Genomic DNA, 15,796 nt, shown 5'->3' with positions numbered 1-15,796 from the left:
AAGTTAATTTCTGTAGTTTAATTTGCAGTTTTTGCTGATTATCACAATAATCGCAGTATTTTCACAAAAAGATTGCATGTAATTGCCAACTTGACCCCATCCAATCACAGACTGATAGCAGATAAGAGATGACTCTGTCTAATTGCTGTTTCATTGCCACCTTGATGATTTCAAGATTGAAACTGACTGCGACTGGCTGCAGACCTGATCCCCGTCTTTGAAGCAACCATTTCAAAGGCAACGAGATTATGAGTTCTTTGTACACGGTCACAATAATTTTGGTTGTGCCACAGTCTCCGGCTACGATTTTCCTGGTGTGATTGTAACACTGAGGAACAGGATGATGACTCCAGAACCTCTAAAAGTCACAGTTTCAATTTCAGTTTGTGAATTTAGAAACAAAAGTCAAAGAACCAGCTGCTTTTTCTTTTGAATTAACTACGAAAGACCAAAGGGTGCAGGCCTCAAACATCCTGAATAAACTAAACTACGACAGTAGTTGTACTACAGTACACGAGAAAACTTTGTTTTCTTTCAGTAAAGAGACATCAACAAAGCAAAAACATACAAAACACTAAGGAATGTCCCTCTCCCGGCTATTCTCGGGGATAAACCATTATTGCAGTCCCTTTTAAACAAAGTATCAAACTGCATAAAAATACCACTGAGGATCTGGCTCAGGTAACTTAGAGACAAAATGTTTGAAAGTAATGCAAGAATACTACACTGGCCAGCATATGACACAGAATTCACCCCTGCAAAAATTGATAGTAGGTTTAAATACTGGTGCAACTTTGGCATTACTGCATATTGGAAAATATCATCTGAAAAAGGTTTAGATACCTTTCAACAAATGTCAGACAGTTACAACCTGGAGAGGGGTGACTTCTTTAGATATCTCCAATTAAAACATCACTTTAATACAGCTATTGTGTCCAAGGAGAGAAAGCCTTTAGTCCAAATTTTTATAGATGCATGTAAAGGGAAACTGACAAAACCCCCCAAATCTCTATGACCTACTCAATACTACAGACAGAAAGGAAACTGTCTGCCACCTGAATTAAACTCAGATGGGAGAAAGAAGCCGGAATAAATCTATCTGAAGAAGATTGGTCTAATATACGTAAAACCACAGCCACTACTTCAAGCTCCGATTCATGGAGAGAGTTCACTTGGAAAAATACTCTGAGGTTTTTTTTTTTTTATCACCCCTAAGATTAAAGAACTCCAAAGTAAAAATGCTGAACATAGTAAATGTTGGAGGTAATGTGGATATACTTCAGTAGGCCACTTCCATATTTTTTGAGAATGTCCTAAAATCTCCCCCTACTGGACAGAAGTGGTTGAAAGAACCAAGCAGATAACTGGGTTACAGCTTGAGGGGAGCTTCAGTGAAGAAATAGGACAGATACCTGCTACAGATATTACAGGCGGCCAACAAAAAAGCTATAACACGCAAGTGGTTCAATGAGGAACCTCCAACTGTTTCCGACTGGACAGAAATAATACACGAAATTCACGTTATGGAGCGACTAACCTCCTTGAGACTGTCCTCAGAAAAATGTGAAAAATACTGGAAGAAATGGAAATGTTTTCATACTGAGAAATTACTCTAGAGACTGTATTACCTCTGGTAATAATATGTATCTGAGAAAAAAAAAACAAAACACTACGGAAGCCGTGCGGGGACAAACGGAGTGTACCTTTGGTCCAGCAGCAGAGATGATGATGTGTCCCGGCGGCTGGATCCACGGTTCTCCATCCACCTGGACTGGTATCGGTTTCCTCAATGTCAGCCTGATATAGTTCCCTTGAGCAATGCGAATCCCAGAACGGAAACCACTCTGCACCTGGCCCTGCGCATGCACACACACAAAGTGTGGTAAACCATCTGGATAAAACCAGTCCATACTCCTTCACTGAAAACTGTCTCACCATGTGGACGACCCCTGTGACCCCAACCACCTCCAACAGGCCGTCATCGATGCTGGGTTTCTCATAGCGACTGTCGACCTCTGACCCCCAAAGATCAGCACCTGAACCCCAACTACACACAAGAAAATGAACGTGAGGTCAAGACTATGTGTGTGTGTAGGTGTGTGTGTGTGTGCGTGTGTGTGTGTTACCTGGGTATATTGAGGAAGATCAGCCCCTCTATGTTGGGTAATGGGACTTCCTGCCCGTCCACGTGAAGCTGCAGCTCTTTGTGGAGACTCCTGGTGTGACTGATCTTCTGCAGGCCTACCTTCACATACACACCTTTGTTATGAAACCTGTGGAAGACAGGAAGCAAAAGGGCTGATGGGAAATGTGGTCTTCACTGTCAGAAACGCGCACCAGTGCTTTCTGTAAAGTGCAATACCACTGATGGCCACTAGATGTTGACTACAAAACAATCCTAACTTATTCATAAAGTGTCAACTTTGATGGGAAATTACAATCAACCACAAAATTCTGGCCCTCTCATAAATTTTCACCTGCTGGTGAATTTGTCGGGTTCATCCTCTCGAGCCAGGTGGAAGTCGAGGCTGAGCTCCGCGTCGATACCGAGACCAAAGTAGTTGTTCATCTGGACAATCTGAGGGAAAGACAGATACTTCCATGATACTTTTATCCATTTTTTAATACTTTAAAAGAAATCAGCTTCCACCACAGCATCTGTATAAGAAACGGAAACATCCACAACCTGAGCGAAGTTAAACCAACCCTAAATTGTGAAAACAAGAAGAACTACAGGGTTAATCAGAGAACTGAGATCTCCACCGAGGCTAACATGATATATTTCACTTTTTCTGTGAAGTGATCCCAAAATTTAACAGGCTGTTACATTTTTACCTCGAAGGGAGGTGTCCTGTCCACCTCCCTTCGGGTTTTGTGAAATTTGTGCATAATCTTGTTGTCAAACAGTCATCGGCGACCACTGGGCTCCACCTTGGTGGAGGAATCTAGCTTGTGGAGTTCATAGATATCCTTAAAATTAACCAGCAATTTGTTTGGGTTTATGTTTTTTTTCTAACTCACTCTGGCATTAGCTGTGCAAAAATATCAGTGGAGTGTTTTTGGACAACACCATAGCCCCCTCTACACACCAGGAGAAAAACTACCTCCCTCCAAAGTTCAGCTGATAGCTGGAACAAAGTAACACAAACAAAACTACCAGCAAGTCCGGATCCTTTCTGTTCTGTATGAAAGGAAAGTTGTGAAAAACTGAAACTGATTCAAATGGCAACAAAAAGCTTGTCCTTCAATTCTGGCGTCGGGAGAATGACCAGACTGCAGGATGATTTCAGTTGATTGGCTTTTGGGAAGCAGTCAGTGGGACTTTTTGTTCCAGCTGTTACAGATGCATCTGAACTAACCCTGACCATTGTTAGTTCAATGACTTTTGTCTGGTTGTAAAGTCTAGACCACAAACATCTTTCAGGTTTTTGGAAATAATGTTTTATCTCTTAATCTAATAATGATAATGCTTTTGGATCGGACCTTGGGCGGCTCCAAGAAGTCGTTGTCTTTGCCATCCTCTGAGACGTCCTGGGCATCTAGCAGGATGGTCCAGCGGTCCATCAGAACCTCATCAGCCTCATAAACTGACACTAGGATGTGGTAAGGGTCCTCACCACTGTAACCTGGACCCCACCGCAGGATACGAGCCAAGTCGTTACCTGACGGGACACAAATCAAACCCAGCTGTTTACCAACAAGTTAAAAAACCCCAAGTGCCCAAATCGACTCGACAGGAACTCGTCTTTGTATTAGAAAACAAATAAAAGAAGCAGCGTTTGGTCTCACCTGTTCCCAGTGGTATGATGCCGATGGGCGGTTCGCGACAGGTCAGTTTGTGCCTTACAGCCTCCAGCACTCCCAGCACCCAGCCCACCGTCCCATCGCCCCCACAGACCAGCACCCGAAACCGGGGAACCTCCCTGAACGTGTGCAGGCTGCAGAGCAAACAGTAGAGGCAGTTTTACTGCGATGACCACAATTTAAAACGAGATGAACATTTCTGACACCGACTTAAACTTCACAAATGTCTTTAGGTACCCCTCCACAGACTACCTGCTCAGACTGGAACCAGCCTCACTGTTTGCTGCTGGGTTGCATCTACAATGCTTTTGTTTCAGCTTTTTGTGGCTCTGTGAGATGATTTTATGTTACTTGGCAATGGATTTGTGGCTCTCGTTAGCTGCTTTGTTTCTTTTTTGTGGTAATTTCTCATCTCTTTGTACTCAGTTGCATCCCCTTGAAGTCTTATACTTATGTTCAGTTGTTCTGCATGGCGTTGAGGCTGTTTGCAACTCTTTCTAGAAAGCAGAACCAGTTCAGTTTTCTTCCGTTTCAAATTAAAAAATGAGGTTAAAACCTAAACAATTACTAACAAACCATAACAATAACATAAATAAACAGGCAAACGTCATTTGGTATTATTAACTTTGAGGGTGATAAATCAGCTCTGCAGCAGACTGATGGAAATGTTGCCAGGTTTGCCAGTTAGTGTCACACACTAAATGTGAAACCCACTGGTTTCCACCATTTTGAACCCTTTTATCTCAATATTTGGCTCCCAGAGGTGGAGCTAAGTTATCAGCTAATGATAGCTAGCTGAATTAGACATGACACAGATAAACAAAAAAAACATCCAAATAAAATCCTAGAATTAGTTAACCTCACAGCAGGTTGGTCAGATAACTGCATTAAAAAAGCTCCAGAAGGCTCCAGCAGCACAAACACTCTGTGTGGCCTTTGTTCCAGTCACAGAGGCCACGCCCCTAATAATTAAACTGTAAGCGTCAATAGAATTTAATCAGGTGAGTTATAAAACATCACACACACCCCTACAGGTGTTAGGAAGGGGTACATTTTGAAATTTGAAAGTTTTGTTTTTCAGGGATGTGGTGGCCCCTTGTTTGGTGCTTGATTCTGAGTCTCTTTCATATTGAAGGACATTTGGGCCTCTTCAATAATTCAATAATTTATTGCTGGTTATGGTTCCAGTGAGGCGAAAGGTTCACCAGAAATCAGAATGAGATTTGCTAACTGCTAACCCACTGCTGTGTCTACAGTGATGATCTGTAGTTTTTTTTATAAAACAAGTAGTGACGGCGTCGGAAAATTCTCTGTTTTCACCGAGGAGGTGTGCTGTCGTCCTCACCCGGCCAGCGGGCCTCCATTCATGATGTCGAAGACCTGGTGAGGGTTCAGGAGCTTCCGGAAGCCGTAGAGGAGCTCTCTCCCCTTCAGACCGCCACTCTTTGGGTTGACAAACACCAGCAGAGGACACACGTCTTCTCCCAGCGTGTTGTGCTGAAAGGAAAACCAGATGCTGGTGAGATGTTTGGCAGAGGTAAGAGACATCTGGAAGCTGAATGGTTTTATTCAGTGTGCTTGAGATTTTCCTGGAGCTCTTTAAGCACCGCAGCCTCATTACATCTGCTCGGTTCGGTAAGAAGACACCAAACCTCCTCGCGCTAAGAGTGTGTTCGCAGAGCCTGAGTTTAATGAGGCGTATTTGAACAACAGTTACCGTGATCCCTGGAATGACCAGCGAGGTGAGCGTCTTGTTGTTGATGGAAGTATCTTTAGCCAGCATGTAGATCCTCTCCGCTTCAGCGAAACACGAGATCTGCAACGCCACTGCACCTGAACGAAAACACACACACAGGAAAAATCTCAGTTTGATGTCTTCTTCTCTTGTTTTTTGATTAAATACGGGCCTACAGGGGGCCGTTATGCTTACTGCCAGCTCCAAATTTTAATACTTGGACTTTACTCAAGCGCCTAACTCAGACCTTCAGTTTATCTCATACCAGCTGCTGCCAACATTCTTCTAAGACAGCCGTACCTATGGGTTTAAACAGCAGGGGGGTGGAGTTTGTATGCCTGAGATGACCATATCCGGAATATCACCTCTTTGTGACCTCATATAGAGCCAGTTGTACAAAAAGCCAACTGAAACTGTGTGTTTAGAACCAGTTGGGTAAGTTACTTTAAATTAGTAACTTAGTTACATTACTAGTTACTTCTATCAAAAGTAACTCAGTTACTTCAAGTTACTCTTTACTTTCAAAGTAACTAGTTCCTAGGGAAAGTAACTTTGGTTTTACTCAGAATTCTCTTATTAATGTGTTGCTTCCCTAACTGGATACCCAGCAAGGATGCCAGTCTTCTAGCTTGCTTACATGGTAGCACTATCCTGCCACAAGTGCACTGTGCCACCTAATGGCCTGAACCTAAAATGGCAGTGTAGTAGTGCGAGTGCAAGTTAATGATGAAATGAATGAAACTAAATTAGAAATTAACAATGTTTGTTTTATGTGTCACTTTTTTATCTGTCTGTTTTAATCTATTTCTATTGTTTCAACCCTCTACAAATGCAAACACGTCATTTTGGGGTTGATGCAGCAGTGTTATAAATCTAATCATTGTACGCAGTATCACTAGGAAGAAGCAGTGGATCACAAAACACGGCATACAGTGTGTTGAAACTTTTGAATGATATATTTATTTTTGCCATTGAAATGGGTGGAAAATATACTTTTAGCAGTGCCAACATTAAACTGTGCCTCAGACCATTTAGGAGCTGTAGGTATCAAAATAGTGCAAAAAATATAGTGCAAAAATGGTTCAACATAAATACAGTGAGGTTTGTCCATTCTTTGTAAACTTAACTGAAAACAGCTGAACTGCACCAACTGGAGAACTCATGTTCAGTAATAACGGGCAAACTTAAAAGTATTTTCAGCCTCACAAAGAGAAATACAATAAATAATAAGTATTTTCAGCCTCATAAATAGTCAATATTTAACCAAAATAATATTTCCTCCAGTCAGGCCATGTAGATAAATAAAATATAATGGTAGATTAAGTGCTTCGGTGGTCTAAGATTCTAGCCTACGTCACAGCGTCACGTGCGCTTTTTACGGCCAACACGGAAACTGCAGTCGTGGTGCTTTCGATTGTACTCGAAACTCAGGAATTCTGCCTTCCGAGTAGGAAGATGTAGGTAACTCCAGACTGCAGATGAGCTGCATATGTGTTTAATAGTAATTTGTTTTTGTAGAGGGCTGGCAAAACAACCGTTTTCGAGGGCGTCGCCATATTGGAATCCCGACTTGTCTGACGAGGCTAACCGGAGCGCCTTTTACTCGAGTGTGAGTCCTGCTTCCCACTCTCACCATGGTTAGCTTGCAGTTCACAGATTTCTTCTGACATAAATTCAGTAAGATGTGTTCAAATTTATTTACCCATCAGGACACAAGAAGTCCTCGTGGGACAGAACCAGTGTGAAAACTACAGAAGGTGATCTGAGCAGGAGGAGGCCAGGAAAGATTACATGTGTCCTTAAAACTGCCCAGCAGGCTGTTTTGATGATAGACGACTCACCTTGATTGAGATAGAAGTTGCTGATGGTGACCAGGTGACCTGCAGCGAGGAAGAGGAGGAAAGGTGAGTCAGAGGGGCAGAATTAAACCTGAAATTAACAGTTAAGGGGGAAATGAGCCTGAACATAAAACTTCGGTTTGAATAAAAACAGGACAGAACTTCACTTTTTAACTTTATCACACGTTTTTATCACACGTTTGGTTCACATCCACCCACCAGAGGGCGCTGCAGGAGGAATGCATGCGTTTTTTAAAGTGACTCACTCTTGATGGCGAGGTGTTCCTCAATCAGCTGCGTGTACTTTTCTGTGGTGAGCAGGGGGGGCAGCCCTCCAATCAGCAGCTCCACCCGCACCGCCCGGTTTTTGTTCTCCACGATGTAGAACCGAGTCTGGTTCATCTGCCGCAGAGACACCTGCACACAGCGCGACGCCACACCACCATCTTTTTTATTCTGCACTATGGTTATGATCTAACTGAGGCACAATGCAGGAATGACCACAAATTTCACTGAATTAGAGGCAAGCGGTTAGGACGCAGACCACGAGTCCCCGACCTTTACCTGCCCTTCATCTCTACGTTTCCCCTCCCTCTCCCACTCGATGGTCACAAAAACATAAAACATGCAGACAAAAAAAAAAGATTATGTAAACACCTGCAGATGAATTTTGCAAACTAAGTAATGAGTGGCTACACAGTGGAGTGGTTAACACGTTTGTCTAACACATGGAAACGTCTGACAGCGAGAGGTGACTGTAATCCCTGCGAGGGCTGCAGATCCTAACCGTGCACAGCAGGAGACGCCAAAAGAAGCAGAATCAGCTAACTGATGCTGGCGGCTTTGCCACAGAGAAAACTTAGGTTATGTTCACACTGCAGGTGAAAGCGCATCAAATCCGACTTTTCTGACCCTATGCGGCCCATATACGATCATGGTATGACAGTTTGAACAGCACAAATTCGATATTTTCAAATCCGATCTGGGTCACTTTCGTATTTGGTACTGAATCCGATGTCGCATTAAATCTGTCTTTTACGTCACAGACACAAGCCAATTATCAGCGCTGGAGAAGTGCCTGAGAAGACATCGCGAACGCTTCCTGGCCATCCAGTGTAGATGTTAGTGAAACTGTTGGGAAGACAACATGAACATTTTATTTGTACTGTATAATCTGCAGATTCTGACAGAAATCTGCAACAATCCTTCGAAACACCGCTCCTCTCTAAAACAGCAGTAAGGATAATTATTAGGCCACATGTAAATAACAAAATAACTATAACTTAAAGCAAAATTGGCAAGCGTAAAGTCCGAAACAAGTCTTTATATTAAGGACCATCAGTCAAACAATACTGTTTGCTCTGGGTCTAAACAGAGCGCGTTGTGTGACGTCTTCTTTTGCACGTGTGGGCCGCTTTGAGGGCTGTGAACGGTTCACACTAGAGCGCGTTTGCTGTCACATTTTATTTGTAGTGTGAACAACCAGACAAAAAAAATCAGATTTGATCAAAAAATTGGAATTGAGCTTTAAGACCTGCAGTGTGAACGTAGCCAAACAGTGTCACCCTCAGCGCAAAAAAACATTATTTTTATACTGTAAAAATTTGTATATTTGCAGCTCGGATATCCAGCTTAGCAGACTTACATACTTGCCACTAAAACAATAATAATAATAATGTTAATAATAACGATGAAAAAAATTCCCGTTTATTTTAGTGACACGTGTCTCTGTCAGCGTTACTACAGTAACTAAAATTAAACCCCAGACTAAAGCTGGGTGTTAAAAGCATATAATCAAAATAAAAAAGAGAAGTGAAACGATGCTGTGTACCAACAACTCCGAGGTCAGTGTGGCTAAATCTGTCACCACTTCGAGCGTCAGCAGGCTGCGGTGCACTTCTTCCTCGTGCTGTGCTTGAGCTGTAAACGCTCATAAACACTTGTTTTCTTTGTTCTTATGAAACATACTTCAAGAAGTTTGCGGTGGGCGTAGCAAACATTATGGAGGAGCTGGTAACGGATAATAAATACTGATTTGTAAATAACAGGACAATAAACAGATCTTTTTATACAATATTATACTGCAGAATACTTTTAACTATGCAGCTCATTCTCTTTCTGTTGACAGTACTCACTCCTCCATAAACACAATCAAGAAACGTAGCTTTAGAAAGCTCTAAATATCGCTGTTACCACTGTGACCTTCACATCAATCTACTGACCGTGTAGGAGAGGTCAGAGGTCAAATTATGTTGACGAGACCTTCTATATGTAGAATGGTGTTTTCTAAGTTATAAGACCTTTTGTCAGTTTTCCACCAATTAATCACGAAGTTAAAGACCTCGGTGGATGTAAGCCAAGCTTTAATGGACCGCCAACACGAGCCCACTCTGCACTCTTACAGAGTTTTAACAGAATTCATTCAAAGATTTTTGTGCTATCGTGTTTACAGACAGAACGACACGCAGGTGCTACCAAAACCTTAACCTAACTTGGTGAATATAATCTGACCTCAGACACATGGCTAGTCACTAATCTTTGGATGTGCACATTCGTAAAGCTTAATTTATGCTTGTGGATCGAATCGTATGTATTTTGCCATGCAGTGCAAAAGGCAACAATTAAATGCATCACTTCGTCTCAGCGTTGGCGTTTATGAAAGTTCATGAAATCTCGTTTGTCCTCTTACCTTCCTGATCTCCCGCAGTTTGTCCAGAAGCTTTTCCTGAGGAGTCAGCGTCTGTCTCTGCACTGGACGACAGAGACAGAAAGGTCACGACCTACTTCGGTATCACATAGAGCTTCTGCAGAGCATGGCAAGACTCCACGCTCTGCTTTAAGGTCAAAGTTCATGGTTATAGAAGCGCTGAAGAAGGTGCTTAACGTTTAAAATGAAGAGAACAACAGCGGCTTGTACTGTGTGCAGCTCAGGTGTGGGTGAAGTATCCAAAACATTAAACTGAGCTGAAAATATTCATGGGCCAGAAGCAGCTCCACGCTGACCACGAACCACTTCAAACATGGATCTACACCAACAAAAAACCCCACTGTGACGTGTTCTAGAGACCTAATGTATGTCATTGGGATCTTGCATGTTCACTGAGAACATGGGTGAAATTTGAAATTGGCCGAGCGTCTGTCAAAAAAAACAACAACATTGTAACAGCAGAAATCAGAGTTTTGTCCAAACACGATTAAAACAACATCATGCTGGTAACTGTGCTAATGCTACCAAACATGTTTGTGGTTATTTCTGATAAATGTAGCAGAGTAGGTTAAAAAAAATTTAGAGAGTCGATTGAAAAACTAAGCTTAACAAAAAACAAAAGAAAACTGCTGTGGGTGTGTGGGGTAAGAAATTCACCAAATATGGGCGTGGCCTATTAAAAAAACTATGTACAAAGTAAGATTTAAGTAAGACTGTAAGACCTGATTACATTCATATTATATTATAATATATTAATCGGTGACTTTCATTTTTTTCTCACCATAAATAAGTTTATAATCTAAACTATCAGTACGAAGGTGTGGCTCATACGCTCTATGAAAAGCTCTGTGGTTGAAATCAGTGATTGTTTTTTTTTAACTTAAATCTATGAATGGTTTTTATTAATAGTGATAATAAAATAAGAATTAAAACAGGAAATCTGTACAAGAACAATACAGTTCCTGTAGTTGGTCCTGCTTGGTCGAGCTGTAGAAAAGAGGCCCGTGTGAGTGATAAACGCTGTAATATGGACATATGAATAACACCGCATCATCATCGTGTCAGCATTAATATGTGCTCTACCGCAGTGCTCATACTCGTTTTCCAGGTCAGCTGCAGGTTTGGTTGTTTTTCTTCACATCATTTCAGTCACCGAAATGTGATTTTGTTTTTCCTCACACGAGTAGTTGTACTCACCTTGCTTGCTGCTCATGCAGACCTCCAGCAGAGAGAATTTTGATAGATCTTCCTCCTGAAACCGCACATATCATCGACACCATCAGAGTTCGCTGTGGTTTCAGGGCTGAACTTACATAAACAGCCCAAATTACAGATTGAAGTATAAATTGCTCAAAAGTCCTGCTCATGTTCATTCAGGCATTAATATGAGCCTGGACTCGTTTAACACTTCTAATTTTACCTGTCTGTCCAGCTTACTGAGGACCTCGGCGAGGACCGAGGACGTCGTGCTGCTGTCTGAGACGGAAACCGAAATGAAAGCGACGCCCGACCTGAAACACAAAAACAGTTAGTGAGCAAAACCTGACAAAAACCAGGCACTCTGTGTGTAACGGGTGGACGTAGCTTCCAGGTTTGTTGGACTTAAATATGCATTACATCCAATGACCTGCAGAGGGCGACTCATCTGGCTGCAAACAACTGTGGTTGTACGCGTTTATGGTCTCAGTCATTAGTTTGAAGGACTATATACAGGACGATGATCCTGTCAGAAATTTTGATCCGATCAAAGTGAGCGGGGCTACCTCGTGATTCAACCAGTGGGTGACATCACAGTGGCTACGTTCATCTTTTACACACAATACGTGACAAAAGGTTGCTTCCTTGTGGTGGACAGTCCTGACTAAACTCACCTGGGCCAGTCATTGTACACTTTGATGACCTCAGTGACTCGGGGTTTTGCCTTCAGCAGCCACGAGTCGCCTCCGTCCTTCAGCGAATTCCTGTTGTCCGGGCCGCCGTTGCGGTTCAGGATGTCGTCGCTGTGCAGACGCTGCAGGCCGCCGATTTCGTGCAGCTCGAAGTCCTGAGGGTCGTCGGGGAGGTAGAAGGCCCTCAGCGCCGCCTCCTGAAGGACAACACAGGTATCATAGAAGTGTGGTTTTTTTATTTTTAATTTCAGGTGAACTCAACAAGTTTCACTATCAAGAAATAAAGAAAGGAAGCACTTAAAAAAATGTATATTTTTTCAGGCATTTAACTCACTTTCCAGTTTACAGTCTTCATTTTGATTTTAATTTGTCACTGCTTAAAAGCTTTACTTTTTAGCTCATAATCTTTTTTCATATTCTCAATTATTGCTGTACCTAATGTTGACCTTTTATTTGACAATTATGAATTTTATTTATTTAATTTATTTTACTTAAGATTTAAAATCTGAACTTTGACCGTTCTCCTGTTTTGGGGACAAAATGTAAACTTTTTTAAAGAATTCTTACTTTTTTTAATCACAGAAATTTCACTATTATTTTTTAGTTTTATCATTTTTCATTTTCTAATTTATTGATTTGTTTTTTTCTTTTAAGTTTGAATCAAATTTTGATTTGTTTTTATTGTGATTTAATGTTAATTTGTATATGAAAAGTTTTTAAACCTTTTACTCCAAAATTTTGACTTTACTCATAAGTCTGGGGGTTTAAAGCCTTTCATATCTGTGACTATTTAAATATGTAAATCCTGGTTTTTCATCTCATAATCTTTCCTTAATTAATATTCGAATCAAACCAAGGTCAAAGTTAGACACAGTCTTACTGAGAAGCAAGATTAGTCACAGTGTTCGGGATATTCCTCTGACACCATTCTGTGTCATATTACTAAAAATAGCTTTTACAGAATTATAGCTCACTGCTTTTATTTTGAAAGTTGTGTTCCATGAAAGTTGTGTGAGATTTCGGTGGTAGAAGAGGTAGTAGTACCCGTCTTGGTGTGTGTGTGTGTGTGTGTGTGTGTGTGTGTGTGAGTCAGGTTTTTGGGAGGAAGCAGAGCCCTCACCACCACTTCCTCATTCTTCGTGATTGAGACCAGTCGGAAGAAACCGCGCTTCACTGCATCGTCGCCATCAAACACCTTGAGATTCTGTTTACCTGTAGGTCACAGTAAACAAAACAGACACAACCAGATGTGACTGCAACATCTGCAAGCAGAAATGTTATTCCACAGCTGTATCGTCCACCAGTCGGTCATTAATAAAACCTGTTCGGGAGCTCGTATACAGACATACGGTGAACCGACCTGACTCTGAAGCAGCCGGCTGACCGTCTTTGGATGCTGGTGCTGCTGCAGCAGAGAGATCACCGTCATCTGAGTTGTCTGATGGAAACATGGAGGAAAAGAACCGGTCAGGTGAGACAGTTTACTGGAAACAGAACTTCCTGATCAGATTTCTACAAACTGGAACAACCTGAAACGGACCCACATCAGCAGCTCACCTTATTCTCATTTCAAGCCTGATGTCTGAAATCTTAGTTTGTGGATTTGTCAATTAATAAAATATCACCAGCCAAAAAACCCCAAAAAGAAGCACGTCTTTAAAATCACTGTGAGGAGACCGCTGTGTCTGTCTCAGCTCCGTGTTTATTATTTCACCTCCTGTTAGTTGTTGTTTGACTTTATTTGTCAGCACCTTTGATACAGGTGCATCAACTCAAAGCATCAATGATCAATTAAAAAAATACAAAAGGTCTTTGAAAGCACCAGAGCTGTCTCTCTTATGTCAGCAGTTGGTGTTTCAGCGTAGCAACACAACACCAATCACAACAAAGCAATGATGTGTAAATCTCATAGACCCATATTTTATCCACAATAGAACAAATGTTTAAACTGAGAGAGTTCCCAAAAATGATATGCTCAATTTGAATTTGATGGCAGAAACGTGTCTGAAAATGTTGGTACGAGGGAAGAAAAGGCTGGAAACATAAGTAACATTAAAAAGAAACAGCTGGAGAAACGTCGAGCAGCTAATCAGATGAACTGGCAGCAGGTCAGTCACATGACCGGGTATAAGAAGAGCATCTTAGAGAGGCAGAGTTTCTCAGAAGTAACGATGGGCAGAAATTCACCGACCTGTTAGTTTTAGCTAGTTTTACCTCATATCTTATTTTTCTCTGTTTACACATTTGATATGTTTTCTGTGTTCTATTGTGAATAAAATACAGATTTTAAAATCATCAAATTCTGTATTTAATTCACAGCGTTTCAACTCTTTCTACAGAGTAGAAAAGTGAGTTCAGATATTGTAAGACTTTGGAGATCGTCTTGTTGTTCCTGACTTTGCTGCCTTGGGTTTTTTTTTCTTCACGGGCAGCCTGATGAGCTCTGACTTTATTTTGTTTTGCCGTTAAGAGTTTTATTTTGGAAGAATTTTCTGGAAAACAGAAACACCCTTAAGTGTTTTTGTGAATTTTGTGATTTGGCCCTTTGAAACCTGCAGGGGCTCATGTTTCGGCTCTCAGCGTTTGGATGTTTGTCTGCACCGTTCACATCCTGACTTCTTTAAAAACATATTTTTTCAGTTTCACAGCTCAGATCAGCCGTGAAGCTGTCAGGAAACGAGCCGAGCGTTTGCGGTTCACACAGTTTGTGTCAGTAGCGTCAAAGGATGTGGTCTAGAGGAGTGTGTGTGTGTGTGTGCTTGTTTCACTCCTGCTGTGCAGACCTGCCTCCCATTAACTCCCGATGATGTAAATCATTATTTTTTTTTGAAGTGTGAACGCTTTCTGTAAGGCGGGGTTCACTGTGTGCGTACCCAGCTCGTGGCTGCAGCTCTCAGCGATGCGGTAACAGTGCATCTTGCTGAAGTTTCTGGAGTCGAGGCGAACGCAGGCCGGATGCAGAAGCATGCAGCGCAGACGTCCCAGAGTGCACTCTGCCGGCACGGCAAGGTAACACGCCGCATGGCTCTGCAGGCAGGAAAGCAACATGTCACTTTACACACACAAAGCTCAGGGAAGTGAAACATCATGTAACACCCGTGATCTCAGAGTTTTATCACCCTCATTGTCTGAGGGTGGAAGAGGAATCCAAAACCTGCAATTCCTCTAATGCCCACAAGGGGCTCCAGCAGCGAGTCAGTCCCCACAGACTCCAAGGGTTAAAGTTTACATTATTAGGGGCGTGGCCTCTTTGACCTACAGGTCAGCTAGCTGCTAGCTGTCTGCAAGGCTTCACCTGAACTGCACCTCTGGACTGTGTTTGTGCTGTTGGAGCCTTTTGGAGCATTTCTAAGTAATTAAATTAGGTTGATAACCAAGCTAGTTTGCATTACCTGGTAGTTTAACTGATAACGCATGCCACCCTCTGATCCAAATATGGGCCCTCTTGGTTCCCAAAGAGGTCACAAAAAACTACAGCTGAAGTTTCATATTGAGTCCAGAAACTTATATATTCAGTCTATAGTCAGTCTAGGGGGTAAGGTGGATCTGTGGAGACTCAGGAATCACCTTTACTTGTTAACAGTTTCAGTATCATCAGGACCAGAGACAGCTAAATGATCTCAAAGAGGTTAAATTTAAATTTAGGAAGAGAATAGTTTGGGAGTGCAGGGACTCCAGTTAGCTGGGGTGAAGCTTTAAACCTTAATAGAATTTAATTCATCAACTGTACAGGTGTCATGAATGGACAGGAGCCTCTGCTGGACGTTAGAGGCACTGCAGGTTTTAGCACTTCAGCTGCTTGAAACCCAACCTAAACCCCACC

At 42.0% G+C, this 15,796-nt stretch overlaps 1 protein-coding gene and 1 long non-coding RNA gene across 5 annotated transcripts in view; one reads left to right on the top strand and one right to left on the bottom strand.

Annotated features, from left to right (window-relative positions):
* dgkq (diacylglycerol kinase theta) overlaps positions 1 to 15,796 on the bottom strand; it is a 37,838-nt gene that overhangs the window by 8,896 nt on the left and 13,146 nt on the right. The window contains exons 6-22 of the mRNA XM_003447645.5: positions 14,847 to 15,000; positions 13,334 to 13,411; positions 13,094 to 13,185; positions 11,956 to 12,170; positions 11,505 to 11,595; positions 11,282 to 11,336; positions 10,067 to 10,128; positions 7,644 to 7,794; positions 7,381 to 7,419; positions 5,522 to 5,637; positions 5,150 to 5,301; positions 3,790 to 3,938; positions 3,484 to 3,662; positions 2,478 to 2,578; positions 2,127 to 2,273; positions 1,936 to 2,047; positions 1,704 to 1,856 (exon numbers count right to left, since the gene is read on the bottom strand). Coding sequence (XP_003447693.1) covers positions 1,704 to 1,856; positions 1,936 to 2,047; positions 2,127 to 2,273; positions 2,478 to 2,578; positions 3,484 to 3,662; positions 3,790 to 3,938; positions 5,150 to 5,301; positions 5,522 to 5,637; positions 7,381 to 7,419; positions 7,644 to 7,794; positions 10,067 to 10,128; positions 11,282 to 11,336; positions 11,505 to 11,595; positions 11,956 to 12,170; positions 13,094 to 13,185; positions 13,334 to 13,411; positions 14,847 to 15,000 — 2,046 coding nt within the window. The remainder of the gene's footprint in view (positions 1 to 1,703; positions 1,857 to 1,935; positions 2,048 to 2,126; positions 2,274 to 2,477; positions 2,579 to 3,483; positions 3,663 to 3,789; positions 3,939 to 5,149; positions 5,302 to 5,521; positions 5,638 to 7,380; positions 7,420 to 7,643; positions 7,795 to 10,066; positions 10,129 to 11,281; positions 11,337 to 11,504; positions 11,596 to 11,955; positions 12,171 to 13,093; positions 13,186 to 13,333; positions 13,412 to 14,846; positions 15,001 to 15,796) is intronic.
* On the top strand, positions 6,883 to 13,202 carry LOC106098427 (uncharacterized). 4 transcript variants are annotated; one of them, XR_002063485.2, is made up of 6 exons: positions 6,883 to 7,148; positions 7,249 to 7,443; positions 10,085 to 10,149; positions 11,517 to 11,611; positions 12,012 to 12,186; positions 13,067 to 13,202. It is a non-coding gene; the product is annotated as an uncharacterized LOC106098427 (long non-coding RNA). The 4 variants fall into 4 exon arrangements; XR_003221393.1 differs by having other exon boundaries at positions 10,085 to 10,165; XR_003221394.1 differs by lacking the exon at positions 10,085 to 10,149 and having other exon boundaries at positions 12,015 to 12,186.

The sequence above is a fragment of the Oreochromis niloticus genome, linkage group LG2 (genome assembly GCF_001858045.2).
Source record: "Oreochromis niloticus isolate F11D_XX linkage group LG2, O_niloticus_UMD_NMBU, whole genome shotgun sequence".
NCBI lineage: Eukaryota > Metazoa > Chordata > Actinopteri > Cichliformes > Cichlidae > Oreochromis > Oreochromis niloticus.
Note: the sequence above shows the minus strand (reverse complement) of the source record. Positions and strands in the feature narration are given on the sequence as shown.